General features: G+C 41.7%; 1 protein-coding gene across 1 annotated transcript; it reads right to left on the reverse strand.

The window, feature by feature from the left end:
* Nucleotides 1–1,928: 1,928 nt before the first annotated feature.
* Nucleotides 1,929–21,808, reverse strand: LOC139732217 (SCY1-like protein 2). Its single transcript, XM_071643093.1, has 16 exons — nt 21,728–21,808; nt 18,789–19,009; nt 18,108–18,265; nt 16,816–16,960; nt 15,797–15,946; nt 15,094–15,309; nt 13,528–13,644; nt 12,910–13,035; nt 12,020–12,196; nt 9,662–9,784; nt 8,968–9,081; nt 7,686–7,818; nt 6,998–7,116; nt 5,586–5,686; nt 3,843–3,930; nt 1,929–2,966 (listed from the first exon to the last, which is right to left on the reverse strand). The coding sequence occupies exons 2-16, from the start codon at nt 18,936–18,938 to the stop codon at nt 1,929–1,931; spliced, it is 2,955 nt and encodes a 984-aa protein (XP_071499194.1). The 5' UTR covers nt 18,939–19,009; nt 21,728–21,808.
* Between the last annotated feature and the right edge of the window lie 1,158 nt (nt 21,809–22,966).

The following is a 22,966-nucleotide window of genomic DNA, read 5'->3' on the forward strand; positions in this document are numbered from 1 at the left end:
GTTTCTGAATATCTCGCAAAACGTTAAAGGGGATGGCTAGTAACCGATCAGTGGGAATCAGTGGGAATGCTGAGGGATGATTGTTCCAATCCTTGTGGGATTCATTTAAGAGTACATTATATATCTACTGTTGTGTGAAAATTATTTGCTTCAGAATGGTCTTATATTCAAGTAATGTGCAGATTACTGCCCCGTCACTGACCAGGGACGCTAACCTGGAAACATTAAACTGCACATTACTTGAATATGAGACCATTCTGGAGCAAATAATTTTCACACAACAATAGATATATAATGTACTCTTAAATGAATCCCACAGGGATTGGAACAATCATCCTCCGGCATTCCCACTGATTCCCACTGATCAGTTACTAGCCATCCCCTTTAAAAGCTAAATCCTCACCTCGACCAGAACTGTACACACCCTTTAAAAGTATCTGGGCAATTATCCCCAGAGGGCTATTACCTCCCCGGCTACATACTGGTTAGTGGTAAGGTTAGAGTAAAGATTAGGGTTAGGGTTGGGTATAGGGTTAGGAGTTTGGGTTAGGGTTACGATTAGGTTCAGGATGAGGATTAGGATTGGGATTAGGGCTAGGGGAAGGGTCCGGGGGTATTTGCCCAGGGGGTAATTGCCCTAAAATCCCACACCTTCAATTTGAATTTCCCACAGCAGCCATTTGGGCAGCATCACCACTTGAAGACTAGACAGCGTTTGGGGCACAGCTTTTGCATATCATGCATGCCACGCATACCAAATGTTTTACGGTGAAAGTTATGTTGCACTGCTTCACTAATCATACGCTTTCTTGCACGTCCCTTCCTTGCACGCCCCATACCACCTGATGCTTTGCCGTTTCAACGTTTCAACAGCATTGCCTAGAAAGCAAATATGTTTTCATTCATTTGCACTAAAAGTTGCATTTGTTCACACACTACAGGTACCAATGAGGGAACATCACCAATTAGTCACCATGCTTATCTCATAGCTGACTACTAATTGCCCACCATACGCATCATTAACACTTTGGTCAAGAAAACTAACATAAAGAGTACCTCTTACACCTTAGCAAAATACAAGTATTACAAAATGTATCTTCTCCAGGAATAAATACTACAAAAAGGGTATCTGTACACAGAAAAGAGACAAAGAATGTGAATGTATTGCACGAGATTGTCAATTGAAAGAAGTATTCCACGTTTGTTATATCACTCTTCGATCACTTCTGCAGAATTTTCCATGTTGATCTCCCAAGCTAACAGCAGCTGGCTGTGCCAGGAAATAATAGACTGGCAATTGCAAGACCTTGGGAGATAACAGGTTGAAAGTATTTGAAGAGCTGTTGCGGCTCAGTGATTAGGACCACAGACTCTGAATTTTTTAGGTCCCTACAGTGTAGTTCTAGTCCCCTTGCAACAGTGGTTCAGCCCTGGGGCAAAGTACTTTATCGTCATTGCCTAGTCCTTTGTAGGGGACTTACCTGAAGATCCAACAATCTCAAGGTAACCTCTTCATATGAATTTAACTCCACGTTACAGGTTATAGCCTGGGGTGATTATTAGGACCATTTTGTTTTACTCTTCTTTTTTTTTATATCTCACCCATATATTAAAACCAATTTTCATCAAAGAAACTTTTAGTTCCTTTTAGAAATATATATTTCATAAAAATGGCTTTATATAATATCTTGTAAAAATTTTAATAAAACCTGAATCCTCATGTCAACTAAAACCGTAACATCCCTTTAACCTCCGTGATTCTATCAGATACAAAAGAATGCAGGGAAGGCAAACTCAGTTCCCTAGGTCTGTCTGGATTAGTACTTTATCCTAGGAAACAAAATACCATCGCTTTAACCTCCGTGATTCTATCAGTTACAAAAGAATGAAGGCAAACTAAGTTCCCTAGGTCTGTCAGGATTAGTACTTCACCCCAGAAAGTCAAGTAGACTATCTGGGTTGGACCTCTGCTGCTGGCCACTGGTTTGTGTCTTGCTTGCAGCAAAGGGGTCAAAGGCAGAGCCGGTCTGGAGATTCTGTGAGGCAGACTGGGGATGCGTTTGGGGTGCCGGAGCTGGTTGCCATGACAATGATGAGGGCATCACTCCGGACTGCATCCCTCCCATGCCAGCAAAGCCTCCGCCCATCACTCCCTGTTGAGGCATCTGTTTTGGACCTGCAAACGAAGTCTGGCCAGGCAACATGCCTCGGAATGACCCCTGGTTGGCACTCGATAGTGACCCTTGACCCTGGGATGACATCTGGTTTAAGCTCGGACGCGATTTCTGCGACTGGGATGGTCCAAGAAGCGAGTCAAAGGCCGACATGTCAACGCTTTTATTTGTCTGTGATTGGCTGGATGGTGCAGTCCTCTGAGACATCCTCCCTTGTGATTGGCTGGTGTAACCAGAGCCTGGCATCATTACTGGTTGTGAGAGAAGTGACGCATTGGAGGTGGAAGTTGGGCCCGACATGCCACTGCTGCCTAATCCCTGCGAAAATCCTGAAGCGTTCGTTCCTGCAGACAAGAACGGATTGATTGCTGTGGAGTTAGTGAAGCCATTGCTCACCCCACCACTCCATCCTCCTCCACCACCAATTCCACCAATTCCACCACCGCTACCACCACCACCACCACCACCAGGACCCAGGGGGCTGCCGATGCTGGTCTGCATCAAGGAAGTCGTCAAGTCCTTGGCCTGCGACCTGGCCGGTTCTCTTGCCGCCTCCGAGGGCTGGATCGGCTTCTGGCTCTTGAGCCTCTGCTGGAACTCCTGCTCCTTCTGCAGACGCTGCTTCTCCTCCAAACTCAGCGACACGTTCGCCGGGCGCACAGCCTCTGCCTTCTTGGCACCACCTGTTGCACGAGGCGAGTCTTCTTGAGACTTTGAGGACACCTGACCGCTCTGACTCTTACTCTGTCCAGAGAAAGCGTCCAGTCCAAGGCTCTGGTACACCTGATCGGCCTGCAAAATTCATACCACAGCATCTTGGCCATAACAGTGCATATGAAACAAAGTTTATCTTTTCTCTGTGAAGATCACAAACATGCTGTAAATGTGAGGAAATAAGAAAATTGGGAGTTATCTCTGCAGTAATTGTTCTAATCTAAAGATTAAGTCCAACATCTCATCTCAATACACATCCTAGGCAGTTGAGGATTGGTTGTAGAGTACCGAGCTCCTCAACCAGTCGGCCGTGAACCTCTCGCAGGAGGGCAGGGATGTTTAATATTTTGAGTCAAAAATCAAAAAAATAAGATTCACATTTCACCTAACTATCAGCCTTTAAAAAAAAATTGTTTTTTGCTATGCTTTTCATAGATTATCATCCGCTAATCTCTAGGCATCTTTCCCAGATGGAATTGGCACATCATATGATCTCACTGCTATCATCATTGTCATCATCATCATCACTATCATTACAAATTCCTGCACACAGAATCTTTATCTTAATCAAAACTCTGCTGACAACCCCAGTATGGAATGGAAAAAAAAAATGTTTCTGTAGAATAAGTAGAATACAAATAATGTATGTTGCTTTCAAAATGCTTTTAGAATGTTTTTGAAAAATGCATATATTGTGGGGTTTTTTTTTTGCATTTATATGTTAAGTACTCATATTCTTTGTTGACAATGAAAATGAATAAATGAAATAAATGAAAAGACTGAGTAATCTATGTTAACTTACATCGCTGAATAATAAACTACCAAATCAAAATCATTGTGACTTTCATTTTGAAAACAAGGGTAAGCAGTCCTGTCTGACACGTAGGATATTGTCTCTAGTTAGTAAACGACCAGAAATGAAAGCAGAGTAGAAAATTGGAGTCCTCGACTTACCCCTGACCCTCCCGAGCTTTTACTTCCTCCAACAGCCGAGGACACAGCCTCACTGTTCTGTAGCTTTTGTGCAAACTCTACGGATGTCCTGCAAGCGCACAGATAAAAAGAAGAAAGACTATACACAACAACATATTATACACAAACATAATGTTTGTGTTTACAAGAATGTCTATATACCCAGGTAATCAACTGCAGAACATTGAGGAAGCCTAACCAAAGCAGTGGCATATATACCGTAATGCCAGCTGCAATATCAGCTATGATGACAATTAGCGCAAATTTGGTAGATGGGCATCATAAAATTTCATTTTGTGAAGAACATTACCAGAAAATATTTTTTCCACTTTTTACTTTCATATGCTAATGGCTCTGTCATTCCCCGTGTTTCTTACAGAGGTACACTGTAAACTACATGCTCTTTCATTATTGTAGAAAAAAAATGCAAAAATGTTGACTTCTCACTGTATTTTTCTTTATATTGATGTCTCTCTATATATAAATTGTGACATCACATATTGTAGTATACTTTATCCACTATGGCTGTATCAAAACTTTTGAAAGGATTGTCTGACTTTCCTCAAACTTTGCTGATATGTTCTACATAAAATTTCTGCATTTACTCAAGCCTTATAACTGGGTTTCAGTGCCAATTAAACACAGATAAAAGAAGAAGAAAAGGAATTTTTGTTTTGTCAATATATTTCTTGTTGTGTTTGTGAATGCTATCTTTTGTTTTGAATCACGTTTTGTTGTTTTATACCATGTATGTTGATATATACGGACTCACTGAAAAACAGCCCTGAGGTTAATAGTGGGTTTTTAAAACCATATTTAAATAAATAAAACAAAAGAAACAAACAAGAACAAGGAGGAGGAAGAAGAGGGAGAGAAAGAGGAGGAGGAGGATGAAGGAGAGGAGGAGGAGGAGGATGAAGGAGAGGAGGAGGAGGAGGATGAAGGAGAGGAGGAGGAGGAGGATGAAGGAGAGGAGGAGAAAGAAAAGAGGAAGAGTAAGAGGAAGGTGAGGATTAGGAAGAGGAGAAGGAGGATGGAGAGAAGGAGAAAGAGAAGAGGAGGACGAGAGGGAAGGAAGAGGAAGAAGAAGAGGATTAGGAGGAAGAGGAGAAAGAGGAGGAGGAAAAGGAAGAGGAGGAGGTGGAAGAGAGAAAAGAAGAAGAAGAGAAGTAGGAGGAGAAGGAGGAGGAAGAGGAGGGGGAAGAGGAGGAGAATGATGGAGAGGAGGAGAAAGAGAAGAGGAGGAAGAGAGGGAAGGAAGAGGAGGAAGAAGAGGATTAGGATGCTGAAGAGGAGAAAGAGGAAGAGGAAGAGGTGGAAGAGGGAAAAGAAGAAGAAGAGAAGTAGGAGGAGAAGGAGGAGGAGGAAGAAGATGAAGGGTAGGAAGAGGAGGTGGAAGAGGAAAAGAGGAGGAGGAGGAGGAGGAAGAGGAGGGGGAAGAGGAGGAGGATGATGGAGAGGAGGAGAAAGAGAAGAGGAGGAGGAGGAGGGAAGAGGAAGAAGAAGATGATTAGGAGGAAGAGGAGAAAGAGGAGGAAGAGGAGAAAGAGAAGGAGGAAGGGGAAGAGGAGGTGGAAGAGGGAAAAGAGGAAGAAGAGGACTAGGAGGAGAAGGAGGAGGAGGAAAAAGATGAAGGGTAGGAAGAGGAGGTGGAAGAGGGAAAGAGGAGGAGGAGGAGGAGGAGGAGGAAGAGGAGGAGGAGGAGGAGGAGGAAGAGGAACTCACCGTTGCTCCTCCTGCATGGCATTGAGCTGCTCCAGCTTAATCCTCTGTTCTTTCTCTACCACACCGATGAGTTCGTGGATAACTGCCATGTATGCATTGAACTGAGGAAGCAGAAGAACAAGTAAGGAGGGAGAGCATTAACTCGTTCCATACTGAATTCTGAAAAGCCCATAGACTTAATACGCAGGCCAACAGGTTCCCGTACAGAATGGGTTAATCCCCTTTAGGACAACACGCTCGTATACATGTATATGATGAACCCTTCACACTCTCACCGGCAACGGGCTCGGCCCAGTTTTTTCGTCTGTCTTTCCAGCTTGTCCGAAATAAATTTTACAGAGTCTCTTGTGGTGAAGTTGTCATGTCTAACACAAACGACAAACTCGAACTTTTTTTTTAGAGTGACTGCAGATTGCTACATATATGTGACCTGCCACAACAAAAGGATCCCAAAGTCGATGACGGCTGAGGCGAGAAAATCGAGTTTGAAGTCGCATCATCAAAATTGGTCAAAACAATTCGATTTCTATTTTTGGCATCATTTTGTAGTCTAATGTTTTGTCTATCATCTGCCGAAATTTTGAAGCTAAATGATCAAAGAAAAGGCAAGAAATCAGCGTTTTTCTGGGCCATGACTTTCTGACTTTCAACGCAACAGCAATGTGTCCGAAGATTTGGATTTAGCGCCGCACCTAGACTCCGCCCCGAGCAATGAGGGAGTGATCTTATTGGTCAGTTCGTAGCATCCTGATTACTGATTGGTAGGGCGTAGACCGCTGGTGCTAAGCTTGAATGAACATTGCCAAGGTCGCTAGGAGCATACAGTGTACCTTCTATTGTCAAGCTATGAAAACTGTCTCGCCTCCCCTTGAGCATCGGAAGGAAAACTTTGAAGCCGTTTTTTCTCGAAACTCTGATTTCCTCAACCACTTGGCATGCGCTATGAAAATCTTTGATATCTCCACAACCAAGTACATTTATGAGTTGTGCTATATACAAAATGTATGAAATTAAAGTAGAAGAGTGAGGGAATATTGTCATGCCATTTCAAGAAAATTGTCCTCCCTTACTTTTAGATCCTTTTGTTGTAACGGGTCACATAATGTCTAAAAAGCCACCACTGCCACTGGAGGTCAACCAAGAAGGTCACGAATATGAGACATGACAGCATCACAACAGCTCCTTACTCATCGTGCTGCTGGCCATACACACAAACTATGGTGTACATATGGCTCAGTCAGTGCATACCAGTATTTGAATTCATGGCAGTAACTCAACTACCATCAGTGCAAAAAGGTCATAACGCATGGACTGATAACCGACTGACCATGGTTGCCGATTGATGCACATAGAAGTTGGGTACAAGAGAAAAGACCTATATCTTCGGCTACTAACATTGGGGCATTGCTCACCTGACTGAGATTGAGGTTGTTCTCTATGCAGAGGGGAAAGAGGAAGGGAAGAACTTTGGTGGCGGCGATGTCTTTGGTGATGCCTAGCTTTTTGTGAGACAGGGAAACTTTGATGATACCTAATGCATGAAAGAACATTAGAAGAAAAATGATAAATGTATGATATAATAAGATACAGTGTATGACTATATGCTATACAATTAGTGCATGCTCTATCATGCACTATACTGGAATATGCGACAAATATTACATTGTAAGATATTCCGAGTTTTGTTTCAGTAAGGTCTATCGTCACCCTACATCTACAATTTTGTGCACACAGAGTACATTGATAACCTTGTTTACATACAGTGAAAAGGTTCTACTTTGCCATAAATTACACAAAAATGGAGGATCATTTCTGATTGGAAAAAATCAACGGATAATGAACTCTCCCGTTCTAACCCAAGAGAGACTTCATCCAGCCAAAAAGAAGAAGAAGAAGAAAGAAAAAAAAAGGTGGCAGTGAACAAAAAGAGACAAGAGAATGAAGACTCTAACAAGAGAGATTTTTGAATTGAATTGAATTGAACAGGTTTTATTAGAAATCATGTCTGGCAGCCAAAGGCTGAATTGCACATGTTTTACAATCATAGTTATAAAAACAGTCATGGTTTGGAGAGAGCAAAAGGAGCAGGAGAAGACCCACCGAGCATTGCCATGAGGACAGCCGGCTCTCTGGACGGGATCTGGGTGAGGAGGGGCAGGACCTCATCCAGGACGTACCACTTGTCCATGTGCTCCAGCATCTTGCCAAGACTTACCAGGCAACCAACCCTGATCTACTCCAGGGGAAAAGAGAGAGAGATATGTAGACAGAGAGAGATGCTACGTAAGCACCAGATCATAGTCAAAGGTGCCTTTACCCCAAATGTTTATTCTGTGGATGCAATTAATCTGGAAATTAAAGGGACTGTACAGTTCTGGTTGATGTGAGGATTTAGCTTTTAATATTTTGCAAGATATTCAGGAACCACTCTATGAGATGTCAAAGAGCATGCAATTCTAAGGGGAATCAAATGTTTATTTGATGAAAATCGGTTTTGAAATGGCTGAGATATCCCAAAACAAGGTGAAACAAAGGGATCCTAATAAAAGGCATGGCCAGTCGCCTTTTATTATTATCACTTTTTCGGATATCTCAGCCATTTGGAAAACAATTTTCATCAAATAAACACTGAATCCTTCTTAGAATTACGTGCTCTTTCATATTTCATAAGAGGTTTCTCATTATCTTACTTAGGTATGTTATAAACATGAATCCTCACCTCAACCAGTACTGTCAAGTCCCTTTAAATATTAGATGAAAGGAGTGGTGTAGTTTGAGGAAAATGTGACAATAGGTTCAAAGTTTTTGAATTATTACAAGTTTGGTTGAATCCTCATGGCATAATCACTGAATAAGGTTACAACTATAAATCACGGTGTCACATTAATAGCAGAATGATTCAAAGAAAACTGAAAGAAACCACAGCTGCAAAATTGTGGGTAAAGAAAAAAAATATCATTGGTCATCGCTCATATTCTGGGGTGTAATAAAATTCATCAAATTCTATTCAAAATGTGATACCATAAGCGACAACACATAATTTTGCAATGGTCTAGTCTTCAAAAGTTAGAGAGGTGACTGATGTTTGGAAACTTAACAAGATGCCAAAATATATCCTCATATTATATTATACTTCTGCAATGTACATTATCTCCAAAGTTACAAATTTCTGAATCTGCTTTTTGAAACTTGCTAAGCTTTTTAAATTGCAAAACCTATCACTTGTGAAACTATGGTACAAGTCCCTATTCAAAAAACAATTTTCTCCTCAATTCATATGTGGAATATACAGGAAGTTTGCTTGCTATTGAGGTCTAGCCACTCCCAAATGTGTTGCATCCACAATTAGGGTACTTCACACTAGAGGGAGTGTGTCACTCACTGAGAGTAGAGACGTTTCCAAACATAGCTTTTTGATGCGGGGGACAATGGAGTGCTTGATGGAGTTGTACTCTATCATCCCGGCAAACGATGGTAGGATTGTCAGACATAGCTCCTATGGTAATGATGGGGAAAAATAGAGAGAGAATAAATTAATCCACAGGTGATGGTCCACCATCATGAATATTTATTATCTTTGATTGTGCTTCAATACATATTCATGATCTCTATTCAGAAACATAATATTATGGCAAGAGAAACTACTGATAAAAACTGAATATGAACATTCATCATCACTGCACCCTCATGAACATCCATAATGCAGCATAGGCCACTTGGCTTAAAACTGGTTTAGGATATATACATTAACAGCCATGATGCCGTATTGGATATCAGCACAAAGTCCTTTTCAACATAATGGAGAATGCAAAAATAACAAAGACTGAATATTCATTGCAATTGACCACTACTGATTATTGATGAAATTCTGATCTAATACAAAAGACAAGAGAAACTAATGATAAAAAATGCCACACAATTATTCATCAGAATTGGTCCTTACATGATACTCATTAATTCTCAGCATAAGGATTCGGTGAAAAACATCTATGATAAAATCTGGACAAATGGCACGAACAGACTGACAAATCTTGAGTGTGAGAGTGTCCAAAGCTGTATCAATCGAGTCCTCCTACCTGCACTTGGGTGGAGGAGGACTCCAGGGCTCGGTAGACCATGGGAAGGACATGGTTCTTAATGTCCTCTGCTGGAGTCTTGGTCAGAAGGAGCTGCATACGCTGCATGAAGATTAGCAGGATCTGTAGAGGGTTGGGGGCGAGAGTACGTAGGAGTCACGACCTGTTCGCACTGAAAGTTTCAACTGCACGTAGAGTCAAAGATATCATTCCAACTCTAGGTCCGTTCCTGTTTTCTATGAAGCATTTGGAAATTACAGAATGTATCACAGAGCCCTACGAAAAAGTAATAAATAGCTCAGATTGTCATATGCACAAATGGCAAGCTCTTATACCATAAGTTTTGATGTCAATGTCTTTTTTCCATAATGGACTTCTCATTATTATGCATGTGTTTGTTACATGAAGCAACATGTGAATTCTGGAAATAAAATTTTGAAAAAAAAAAACAACAACTTTCAGCAGCATGTATTGCATGAAGAATAACAGGACGGGGGGCAAGAGTAGAGCTTTTAAAGACCTGGTCACAAAGAATATTTGCAAAAGCAGCAGGATCTATAGAGTTTGTGGGGGGCGGGCAAGAATAGGGCTTAAGACCCATTAACACAGAATTTTTCAACTATATAAAGTGCACTGCATTATTATCAGGAGGATCTGCAAACATTAGGGGAAAAAATAACTGTAAATGCAGAAATATTTGCTGTACATTAGTTTTGGGTATTTTGCACTACCGTTGGCTGGCACAAATTCTTGAACCTGTGAAACAAACATGTATCTTACCAATTTCCTACACACATTTTGATCAGGTTGAATCTGGGTCAGCTGACAAATACTTACACTATAAGTAATATGAGTGTGTGTATTGACCGATTCTGTGACGCGCTATGTGTATTTTTGGCATGGGCGCAGCCATAGTGGGTGTCTCAGCCGACCCCCCCTTCTCACTCCCCACCCCTTTCCCTACACTAGCACGCGCGCAGAATGAAAAACTGCTTTAGCCAATGGGCGTCTCGTACTGAGTGCGCGAACCTCTGTTACAAGTGCGTGATAAACATGTTGCCCGGGGTGGGGGAGAGCAGGGGGGGTCGGCTGAGACACCCACTATGGCTGCGCGCAGCGCCATGAAATGTCTGCTGCCCTCAACGAACCCGAATCGGTCAATACCAGTCTCTGTGTGTGTGTGTGTGTTTATGGGTCCTTGTGTTAATTTGAGTGCATGAGTGTGTATGCTAGTAGCTTTTTGTGCAGGTTATACAATTTGAATGGATCATTTGTGTGTTCACTGCAATCAAATGTGTGTACTTGCATAATTACTGTACAGAGCTCATAACTCAGAGTAAGGCAAGATGTGCAGTAAAGTAGTACAAGGATTCTCATGCATGGAAATGTAATATCAAATGCGATGATTAGTCTGTTTTTTGACTGCATAAAATTCATGAAGAGAGACTATTATAGTATAATAGGAATTGTGAGGGATACATGAACAGCGAGTGGTGGATAGTTCTCTCAGGATTTGAGGCGATCAAGGAACAAGGCATTGCTATCAGTTGTACCGAATGGTAAAGAAAACAAAACTGCACTACACTATTAACCGGTTCCTTGCAGGAACCTGGTATACCAGGTTCCAGTGGGAGCAACTGATATACGGGAACCTGGTATACCAGGCTCCCAAAATGAAGACAAGAGTGCCTGCTGTAGTGGCTTAAATTCATGTTTCTTTGTGTTAAAATGCCCAGAAAAGTGGGTTTGATAAAAAGATCAGAGTTTATTCTATCAGCATTTCTTCTCCTACTGTTTGAAAAATGCATATTTCACAGTATTATTTACCTTTTTACTGATTTATTTTATCACTTGTTCTGCTGTAAACTCGTACGAACATGTACATAGCGATCAAGGCTGAGATCAGATAGATATCTGGGTTCGCTGACCCCAGTCACCTCATTCAGGTACCTGGTTTTGTGTAGAACGAAAGATTCTGTGAGCTCATCAGGGCATGCTCTATTCATACCTCACACCCGATCGATATTTCCATTGTTCACTGGCACATGTAGTTGACCGTGGAAAGGGGGATACAATGTACCGCTTGACTGCCTTCACACAGGTGGATTACCAACCTGTGTACCTCTCTGTTGACGGGCAAAAAGAATCTTGTTAGGGGGCATTAAAGGCACTCAGAGTATTGCAGAAGGAACAGGTTAAAACTTATCAAATTAACAGCCAAAGTGTCAGCAAAAATGCAAATTGCTCCCATCACTCGCCCCCTCCCTCCCTCAATCATTCCCTGCCTCCTGGTAGGGAGAAGTGGTGGAAAAAAAAACAGATGGGGGGGGGGGGGGGTGGGAGTGTAGTGGGAAATACCTGCACTGGTTCTTGCATCTTGAAGACGGGTTTGAGGCCCGGCAGGACGAGGCGGACATACTCCTGGTCGCAGCACTGCTCGGCGATGTGCAGCACATTGGGAAGGACGAAGGGCACCATGTCCGGGTTGATGAACTCCTTACATAGGCAAGGGAGGATTCGCTGGGTGACGACCCTCTGGAACCAAGAAACAAAAAGTCAACCTAGTAAATATCCGTCATTATATGTGGCTTGAAAAGCAAGAGATACAGCAGCTGACCTCAGCCTTCCAAACCAGAAATGTTCATAATTGCTCTGCCAAATATTTCATTTTTGTACGGAGATTTAATTCTCTAGTTTGTAAGAAAGCTAACTGTAGCTGTGATATTGAAGTCCCTGATAGCTGTGGTTGTCATGACCTTTGACCTTAATTCAAATAATCCATTGCAGAATTACAAAGATCACTCATTGTAATGATCTCTTTGTGGCTTATCACTGTTCTAGGATGTTTTATTTACTTTATGGACAGCTTCTTGCATCATTTCTTAAAATATACAGCTATGATGCTGAATGTTTCTTTGGCAGCATGCCTCTAGAACAACTATTTGGCGAAGGCCATAATACCAGTAATAATAATACAGTGGACAGGCAGTTGTTGTTTTTTTTTTTGGTTATATTGAAATTTCAATATAACCGTGCAAATAAACAATAAAAATACATAGAGTGGATAATGTTGCGGTCAGAATTTTTACTTTGTTGTGAGTGGAACTAATTGTATACCGTGTTTGTTATAAGGGGAGTGCAGTGTAGTAACATCACTGTCATCATATTCATCATCGTCATTATCATCATCACCATTATAATCATCATCAAAATATTAGAAACAATAACAACAATGTTGATCATCTGACCTTCGGTAACTGGGAGATGACCTTTGGAAGACCTTTGAAGAACTGGGCCTTCTGCTGGTTATCCTGCTGGAAGAGGGAGTCAACGTACTGTAGCGTCATGGCTCCGACGTCGTCAAAGAAAGGGATCTGGAAGCGTGCACGCCACAAAGAAAACAATGCAGATCCATGTACATTGTAATAGGGAGAGACTCAGAGTTTGACCAAGTCAAAGTTTGGTCTATCCGGCAATACAATTCTAGTTAGGGTAATAAATGTCGTATCCCCCTCAAGGCCAGTCCATATCATATTATTTTTACCTTTACAGGCCATTTTAGTGGTCCATAAAAACACATATTTTTGTCCACTTGATTGCCACTGCAATACAAGAGCCTCTTGAACGATATGCATAGGTCAATGCATTCACTGCCACAGGCTACCATTGTCAGTTGCCATGAAATAATACACCATATTCTAGTCTAGGATCTGTTGTGCTAGCGCTTGGTAACCCTGCAAAGTTTCAAGCGTACTGAACACAGTCAGGGGCGTAAATTTTTCCTCAGTGTGCTTGTAGTAAATTTTACAGAGGGTGACAATATTAGGGCCCCTGACAAGGTGTGGAGACCTCACTATACACTGTACCTTGGAGAGCTGGTCTACATCTGGTCTGATGGTGGGTGTGGCACTCAGCAACATCTTCACATACTCCTTCTGCCCATCTGGCAGGCTTTTCAACTGGGAAATATTCAGGCTGCGCAGCTGTGATGAGAAAGAATGTGAAACATACTGATTAGGTCACTGGTCAAACAGCATGGAGAAATCAGACAATTAAATCAGACCATGACATTTCAGGACATCTTGCACTACTTTTGAGACCAAATTTGCGAAGCCCAAGGTTATGCAATATAAGTGCACATCACACCCAAAATTGCTCAAAAAAGTGATTTCATGTACAAATCCAATGCAAATTCTGTTTCTATAGTCCAAATTCACAAATGTATAATTATTTTTCCTTTTACAGATTAAAATCAATTAATTTCATGCTGTTTATGATCGGAATAGTGTTGCTGATGATTTCAATCGAAAAAACAACAATGGGTGACGCACATGCCAGGAAAAAGACAAAAAACAAACACATAGAACGACGACCAGAGTGGTTATACCCCCGCCAAACAACATTTCATAAGCTTTGGTCAAAACAACATTTCATAAGCTTTGGTCAAAAAACTGAGGAAGTAGTTGAATCCGCAAGATCTTTCCTTGATCTTCTGCCATCAATATGCCGTTACCATGGCAACGTACTTTCGGGTACTGTCGAAAAATGCGTCTTGCACATCTACAACCAAAGGCACACATCTGTACCAAGTTTCATGGAAATTGGGCAAAAACTGAGGAAGTAGTTTGCAACACAAAATTTTCCATCATTTTGGCTCATAATATGTGAGCTGTTATCATGGCAACATACTTTTTGTCACTGTCAAGAAATGTGTCATGCTGACCTATATCCTAAGACAAACATTCAATATGAATTCCATGAGAATTGGAAGAACACTGATGAAGCAGTTTTGCCATGAAGCATTTTGCCCTATATTTTACCAATAACATGCCGTTACCATGGCAACGCACTTTTTGCCACTGCGGAAATATGTGTCTTGCACATTAACATATTCAGATGAACATCTGTACCTAATTTCATAAAAATTGATCAAAAACTGTGGGAGGAGTTCGCGACGCAAGATTTGTACCCATTTTTGCCCATAATATGCCGTTACCATGGCAACGTACTTTTGGGTACTGTCAAAAAATATGTCTTGCACATCTACAACCCAAGGCACACATCTGTGCCAAGTTTTATGGGAATCGGTTAAAAACTGAGGAAGTAGTTCGTGACGCAAGATTTGCAACGGACCGACCGCCTGCCCGACCGCCCGACCGCCCAACCGTCTACCCAACCGACCGCCCGACCGACCGCCCGACCGACCGCCCGACCGACCGCCCGACCGTCCGCTGATTCCTATATACCCCCTTCAAACTTCGTTTGGCGGGGGTATAACAACACTATTGTTCCAAACATTATAAATTGCAGTTATCAGGATGTTATTCAATTTAGGGTCCTTCATCTACCTCAGCAAATTAAGAGCAATACTTCAACACATCACTCATGGCAGATGATTGAGATAGATCTACAAGTATGCTCTCAAAGTCTACCTGCTCTGTGTTTCCGCGAAAGGTTGGTAAATTCTCGTTGCAGTCGTAGAGGGTGCTGCCGTTGTTCTTCACGGCGTACATGAGCATGCCCAGGCTGAACATGTCGCTGGCCGTGTCGCAGCTCTGCGTCAAGAGATACTCCGGGGCGAGATAGTTCAGGTTTGGCTGCACGACTGCTGATGCGTCGCTCGAGAGTTCTCTGACGGAAAACATCGCCTGTAAAAATTGAGAGCACATTCACATTCAAGACGTGTACACAGAGTGTATGATCTCCAATGCTGTCTCTACACACACACACACAGACAAAGCTATCCTGGCAGTCTGTACCAGTCCTGTCTTTCACTAAAATCTACTTCAGGTTCTCCAGGAGTAATTGCAGGCTAAAGACCACTGTGTCCACCTGTCTAACACAGCCAGCTTGCTGAGTAATTACAAGCAGAAGGTCACAGTAGGACTACACTCCTTGTGACTATTGTGCATTTGGTAATGTACGCTTTTGAAATATTTAAATGACACTCAGTTAACTCTGTTATAGTTGAGGTACATGTATATAAATCTAGACCCGGCAGTCCAGATGGAGATAAAAACATCCAAAGAGAAGTTTTCTGATAATGAAGATGTTAACAATCATAATGGCTCATTATGAACTGTGAAATATTCATTACAAACACGGAAAGACACATTCTTGTTGTTGGCAGCTTACTGGTTGATCAGGGGGTGTTGACGAAGGGATCACAAAGTCGAATCCTGCCAGCTTCCAGGCCCCGTTGCTGTTGAGGATGACGCTCCGAGGGTCGATGTTGCCGTGTATCATGTGGACATCATTGTGGAGGAACTTGAGGGCATCAATAAGCTAACACAGAAAAAAAACAAAAACAATAACAATAACAAAACTAGAAAAGCAATCTGAGAGTGCAGACCTCCGCCAAGCAGCTAATTTACACCGTGATCTTGCTCTTCCATAGCGATCAGAAATTTCCACTCATACGTATGCATGCTGAAAAATCGCCAGATTTCCTAATATAGGAAGCCTTTGTTACGTCATAAACCCTCAGCTGAGCCACGAGCCTCACCCTAGGAGAAACTAGAGCATGCACTTTAGTGCGAGTATGAAAAACCTAATAAATGCGCAGCTTGAACTCCCAAGTTCATTGACCCTACATGCCAAAATAAAGAAAATCCTTCATAAAATCCAGAAAAGTGTCTGGATCACTACCAAAATTTAATCATCTGTTCCTTGTGTCACTTTCAACCTTTCCTGCAAGTTTCATTCAAATCAGTGCACAACTTTTTGAGTTATTTTGCACACGGACAAACAACAAACAAACAAACCAATGGTAATGAAAACATTAACCTCCTCCCCTGGCGGAGGTAATAATGGGACATCAATACTCCTCATTGAAAACTTGACCACATTAAACTAACAAGGGGTGCCACTGGTGATGAAGCAGGTCCTCCTCATGGTTTGTCTTGTTACTGAAATTAAGTGAATTAAAAAAATTCCTTTTTTTAATTTCAAGAGCATTGTCTTCCTTTGCAGAGAGCACACAATCGTAGGTCCGCCTGACTAAAAACAAATTCAACAATGCTAAACTTCTGACATTCTACAAAATCATTTTCCTGGCTAACATAATTTATGCATTCCTGCAACATACTTCTTTCTATTGTAAGAGAACATAACATGCACATATAGTGCAAGGAAATATCATCAGTTTTCCCCACCTGCAGAAACCCATACTTTATCTCCACATCAAAGAGCTTGTGGCCACTGACGTCAGCCGGAGGAGGCGATGGCATGTTGTCATGGCAACCGAGGATGTTGGCGAGACTGGCAAATACTGGTTCGGTGGCAAAGGCGAGACTCTCTCTGGAGAAGGAGGCCCATGTGGAAAGAAAGGGAGGAGAGTAAAGGGAGGCAGGGTGGGAGAGGGAGGGGAAAAAGCAGTGTTAGCTGAGGTGTAATCACAACTGTGTAGTCCCTGGGCTATCGCCCTTCAAATGCATTCAAGCAGATAGTAGAGACTAAAGTCATCTATCCAAGGACGATTCTTGTATTCCATGCATTAACCTGTTGAGGATGGGTTGATTTTGCTACAGCACATATTTCCCATAGATGCTTGCCCGAGTAAACTCGGGACAGGTCCTCAGCGTGTTAATCATTACACCAGATAAAGTCGCCATAATGCAGCTTGATGAATGATGTCAGCTTCTGAGACTGCTTCCATATGCAGTGAGGATATCTTACCATGCAGGAAATTTTAGTCTCAAAACCTCTACAGCAAACCAGCAGCTGCATAACAGCTTCAAGCACATATCTAATTCAATTAAATTCAATCTTTACTTTTTTTAAGAAGAATATAAATGTAAAGATGAAAATTGAACATACTTGAATTGTATATAAAAGGCAAAAATAATGAAATGTTCATGTCCATAATTAATGCAACAAAAACACACACATACACACCCTTTTTCTGGAATAAAAAAAAAAATGTTGATGGGCCAATTCAAAAGACTATGCTTGTTATATGCGGGTCTCTTGAAAAGAAAGAAAAAAGAGACTGCTTAATGGGACAAATGCCTCAGTTGTAAAGATGAAGTAATAACTTTAACACATTTTATATACATAATATATGTACACATATCCCTCAAGTTATATCAGACAGCTCAACAAAAATGGACTGGGCTATTATAGTCACCATTGGTAAAGATTTACATATAATTGAAAAAAAAAAATATCCATACAGTACAATATCTTAACCCGTAAGTATAATTGGGCAGGTGTCTATTGAAAAATTTGTGTTAAAGGGAAATCAGCTTGTTTTCATTGGGTTAAAGGAACTCCTTGCTGAGAATTGTACAAAAGTATGGAAGTTATGGTGAGTCCTATATCTTAAATTTCAATTATGCTTCAAATTTGAAGCATATAGACTCACAGAATGTCACTGATATCGCAATGCCAACAAAAAGCACAATGACCGGGGGATTCCCCCAACGACATCATACACACATTTTACCTCGTCTCCTCCAGAGGATGCTGGACGGTCAGCACACACGGATGGCGTAGTCTGGTCAGCTGGGTGCAACCCTTCCGAAGGGTCTCCAGGATGGCCTCTCGGTCTCTCCTTGGGAACCTCTCTAGCTGTTTCTTCTCAAACAAGAACACTCCGGCCTCCTGGATTAACCGAAAACAGAGACAGTGACAGTGACATTTCTGGACTGACACTGTAAAATTTTTCCATTTGCAAGCCTGGTACAAATTCTGATCACTATTAAACTGCATTCAGGGTAATCTGCGGCACATGTGATATATTTCATAGAAAGTTAACATTTTCATAACAACTCCCCCCCCCCCCCCCCAACACCCAACATTACCTAGAGCTACATTATTTCTACAATGTAACACATGCTAGTTGGGAGAGAAACTTTTGACTGATTGATCTATGTTATTTCATCCTTCTTAGTCACTGAAATCAAGCATTTCCTCTTTCCTCTTATAATTTGTCAAACCTATTTTATTTGACTCCATGAGAGACTTCCCACAAGCATCCTGGGTGCCCGCTTTCAACATCCCTTCTGATCTTAAACTCATATTATCATCTCCAGCTCACTGAAATATAACATTCCTCATTCCTGACTAGTATATTTATTTGTTTGTTTTGTGCCTGTTTGTTTTGTTTTGTTTATTCTCAACAAACCTGTTTTGTAGAACGTTTAACTCCATGATAGATCTTCCACAAGCATCCAGGGCCCCCGCTTCCAACATGCTTTGTGATCTCGTACTCCCTGGTCACTGGGTTTCCAATGAAACCACCGACGGTGCTCTTCAGCTTGTTTAGCATCTCCATCTCGACATTTGAAACTTCAACACCTGCTCTCTTGTTGAGAGGTGGCTTCGTCTACAAGAGAAAAGCTTACTCTGCATAATGTACGAACAAAAGTCAAAGGAAAGAAGTGATTACAATGCAGGGCGTCAACGGAAAGAAGCTCCGGATGGAAATTGGCCCTCAAGTCATGGGTTTTGTTGTGATTTTTGTTTTGGTCATGCCTTCCCCCATCTTTTTTTTTTTTAATATCGAAGTGACAGCAACTTTCACCAGTAACAGAAATGTGTCCAAAGATTTGGATTTAGTGCCACAGATAGACTCCGCCCTTAGCAATGAGGAAGTGATCTTATTGGTCAGTGCGTGCCATCCTGGTTACTGATTGGTCGTGGATAGACCACTGGTGCAAAGCTTGAATGAACATTGCGGAGGTTGCTAGGAGCATGTCTTCTATTGTCAAGAGGTGAAAACTGTCTTGCCATCCCATAATCATGACAGCATCGGGCTTCTCGAAACACTGATTTCTTAAACCGATCGACATGCACTAATAAAATCATATCTCTGCAACACCGAGTACTTTTATGAGTTGTTTTGTAGATCTAGCGCCTATATGATTACGAAATTAAAGCAATTCATAACCAAGGGGAAAAAAGAAGAGAAAGCATGCTGCATGGTACTACATAATACAAAGGAATAGAACTACAGTAGATCTAGATAGTACTACTGTAGTAGTAGAACTCCTATAAATTAGATGTGTTGAAAGACTTGATAACTAAGAGGGTTCAGAATCCACACACAAAATAACTAGATTTCAAACAGGATATAAATGGGCAACATCCCATAAAAATTAAATGCAACCTTTATTCAGGGCTCCAATTCTAAAAGTAAAACCACAGCTTATGCCCAGCCATTCGTGAGACAGTGCTTTTCACCTGTGTCATTTCCTTCCATACATCAGCCATCATACATGGGCAGGATACAAACTAAAAATGATAGCATAGAGTGATAACAAAGTACAGTACATAGCACTACTGCATATAGGACTAAAGTCCTGTCGCTGTCTATACAAGCAAGCCCTTACACCTGACTAACTAAGACCTACTAGGCTAGGCCCTAGCTAGTTCTATGATTCAGTATGAATAGAATCTAGATCTAGATATTGTAACAAACTTTGCCTTTGGACTTAGAGGGCAGCAGATAGTTAGAAAATCCCCTGTACTGGGTAGAACCAATGGAGGATAGACATACGCATGTATAAACAAATGCTAGTGTGTCCAGTGTGGCTACAAATGTAGCACCCCTTGCCACTTGGCCTGGGGTATAAAACTATAAAGGTCATGTGTGTGCAGTGAAAGTTCAGTTGAGACCAGTTGAGACACGAGAAGTAGTACAGTGAAGTTGGGGGGTTCAGCATGGCAGCGGTGTGCAGCCAGCTGTTGAGTTGCCGTGCCTGCTGGGAATGGGGCATACAGTCCACTGCTAGAGAGGCGGTAGCGTATTAGGTGCTAGGCTGGATGGTCACGAATACGCATTCGTACTTACGTCAGTCATGGACGTGTATTGCACTTTGATGTCTTAAAAGACTTCAATTTACTGACAAAATAAGCCTCAATCCCACTTTATAAAAACACATGAATCATGGTGGAAATGATATCAAGACTCTGATCAGGTTTCGAACCCGTTTCGAACCCGCACAGCCCTTCATGTTGAGTCTGTGACTCTGCGCCCAACCCACTGAGCTATGCGAGATTCACTGCACTGCCATGCTTGGGTTGTTTTGGATTCTTATGTTTTGTGTATGGCGCCTTTGTGTATCCCACACGGAACTAATGCATTCATGTTTTGGTGCGAGTGTTATATGCAATGCATGCAATCAACGAATTTGTGACGTCATCATGTAATGTTTATTCATGACCGTCCAGCCCAGCACCTTAATATGCTACCTAGATAGAACGCCTAGAGAGGCAGGCTAGACAGGCAGCCTCCAGCTACAAATACAAGTACAAATGATTGCTCTTCTTGTACAAGTTACCGCATCGATTGCTTCCACCGAATAAAGACATTTGAAATGGTATGTAGTACTAGTTGCTTCTGATGCAGATTATTATTGTGAAGCATTCTTGTATTATGATGATGCGACATGTGCCATGCAAGATTGCATGTGAATGAAGAGTGCATTTGTTAATGCTGATGGTCAGCGATGAACCTGAGATGAGGTGAAGTGCGTGTGTGCAAGGGATTATGAGTGCCGAGTTAGAGCCTATAATACTCCAGCAACAAGTAGCACAGCATAAATATCAAGTAACGTTAGAGTGTCTAACATTAGGCCTATGTGTTTCTATATTTGTTCTAGGTTCTACCCCAAATCGCTACAATATCCGATATGCCTTCTAACGTTAGACTTAATCATGTTAATTAGAGTCTAACGTTAATAGTTTATGCATGTAATTTTGAGAAAATTGTCCCCCCCCCCAACTTCCGGATCCTTTTGTTGTAGCGGGTTACATTTAGATCTTAAATCTAACGTTAGATCTAATTACTAGATCTAAACTATCTAACAGTGACGTTATAGATATCAAAAGTGAAGTTGAGATTTCGATTTCGTTACTACCGTGTACTGCCCTGGCATACACAACATAATCATGAGCATGTGGGACTACAAAATTCGACATTGTCCTTTAATTTTCCAATATGACAAGTTGAATCCTTACTTACAAAATTCCCTGAAAACATTAGAAACCACTAAACCACTAAGGAGGAACTACCAGGTAAATAATCATTTTAATCTAGACAGGGGTAAGGAGAATACTCACCTAAATTACTTTTCAGTAGATCTACCCACTGCCCTTTGCCCTTGTTGGAGTCTGCCCCAAGACTGTCACCCCCGGCATATACATTACATGTACGATGTACAGTGCGGATGCGCCTCCCGTGGTGCATGTAGTAGTCTTGGCACAGACTCCTCGATGGTCAATAGGGGTGTGTGCCTGCAAAACGCGCCAGCTGCTGACTACTACAAATGTAGTACTAGTACTCTTAGTAGTACGCGGCCTAGTACTTTTTCGAGTGCAGATCGCAAGATCGCAAGATCGCATCGCGATCACGATCGAAGCGAAATCGCAACAAGTCGAGCCTTTGTATACCAGGCGATGTGTCACGATTATGATTGTTTTTGTGTTGTTGTTTTCTCTTCCTCCTAATTTCCGTTCCTTTTTGCCCGCCCTCCCCCGCCTCTAGCTCCCTCGATCAGGCTCTCAAATTTCTATACTGATACAGTTTCTCTTTCCTTCGATCTTCTCATGCAATATACTGTAGTACATGCAAGGGCCTAAGTCCCATTTGGAGCTCGATATCCGAATCCTCCCCAACCTGCGCTTAAAATCCGGCTGGTCGTAAAATTTAAATGCATGCCTCCCTCCCTTCCATCATCTCCTGCAATCTCCCTTGCCTTTCTACACTCCAAAAAAAAAAAAAAAAAAAGGCTATTATTATGTGTATTCAAATACATGAATTACCATTTGCAGATGAAACAAAAACAAAAACAAAAAAGCACCGAGTGCTTTAAAACATATAGTTTCAAATGTGAGTCAGGGATAGAAACAACAACTGTAGAATTTGAATTAGTACTGAAGATATTAAGTATTGTTAAATACACAAAATATGCACCATAAAACTAATGGGCCGCACAGTAGGCCTAAAAATATGTTTCCAGACTAAACCCGCGGCGACCGGGAAAATTTAAGCAGAACTTCCAGAACTGAAGGCCCTGCAATGATATGCGGTCTTGTTTATAGGACAAAGTGTGCTCCAAATTGCACCATTTTTAATACCAGTATCAAAAATGATAATAAAATAAAAAATCAAGCAGCATGATGGGTGGATCGACACACAAGTCCGCTCCACCACACCCAACCCCCTCCCCTTCAGGTGGTTGCTTCGCTAAATCGCAGTTTCTCTCTCGAAGGGGCCGCAAATAACGACGACTGGTGGGAGGGAGGGGGGGGGGGGGGGGTCCGAGTAGGGGTGCCCCTCTCAGCAATTTAATATTTACT

This window comes from Diadema antillarum, unplaced genomic scaffold, assembly GCF_040938485.1.
Source record: "Diadema antillarum isolate AM-2024a unplaced genomic scaffold, OU_Dant_1.0 seq00000406_RagTag, whole genome shotgun sequence".
Lineage (NCBI taxonomy): Eukaryota > Metazoa > Echinodermata > Echinoidea > Diadematoida > Diadematidae > Diadema > Diadema antillarum.

Bases quoted from the DNA above. Each gene is read 5' to 3' on its own strand.
- LOC139732217 (XM_071643093.1), bottom strand. From the start codon at position 18,938: ATGGAGATGCTAAACAAGCTGAAGAGCACCGTCGGTGGTTTCATTGGA. The intron at 18,266-18,788 runs GTTTGTTGAGAA...CGGTTAATCCAG, and splicing joins TTAAACGTTCTACAAAACAG to GAGGCCGGAGTGTTCTTGTT. The intron at 13,036-13,527 runs GTACAGTGTATA...GCACGCTTCCAG, and splicing joins ATGTAGACCAGCTCTCCAAG to ATCCCTTTCTTTGACGACGT.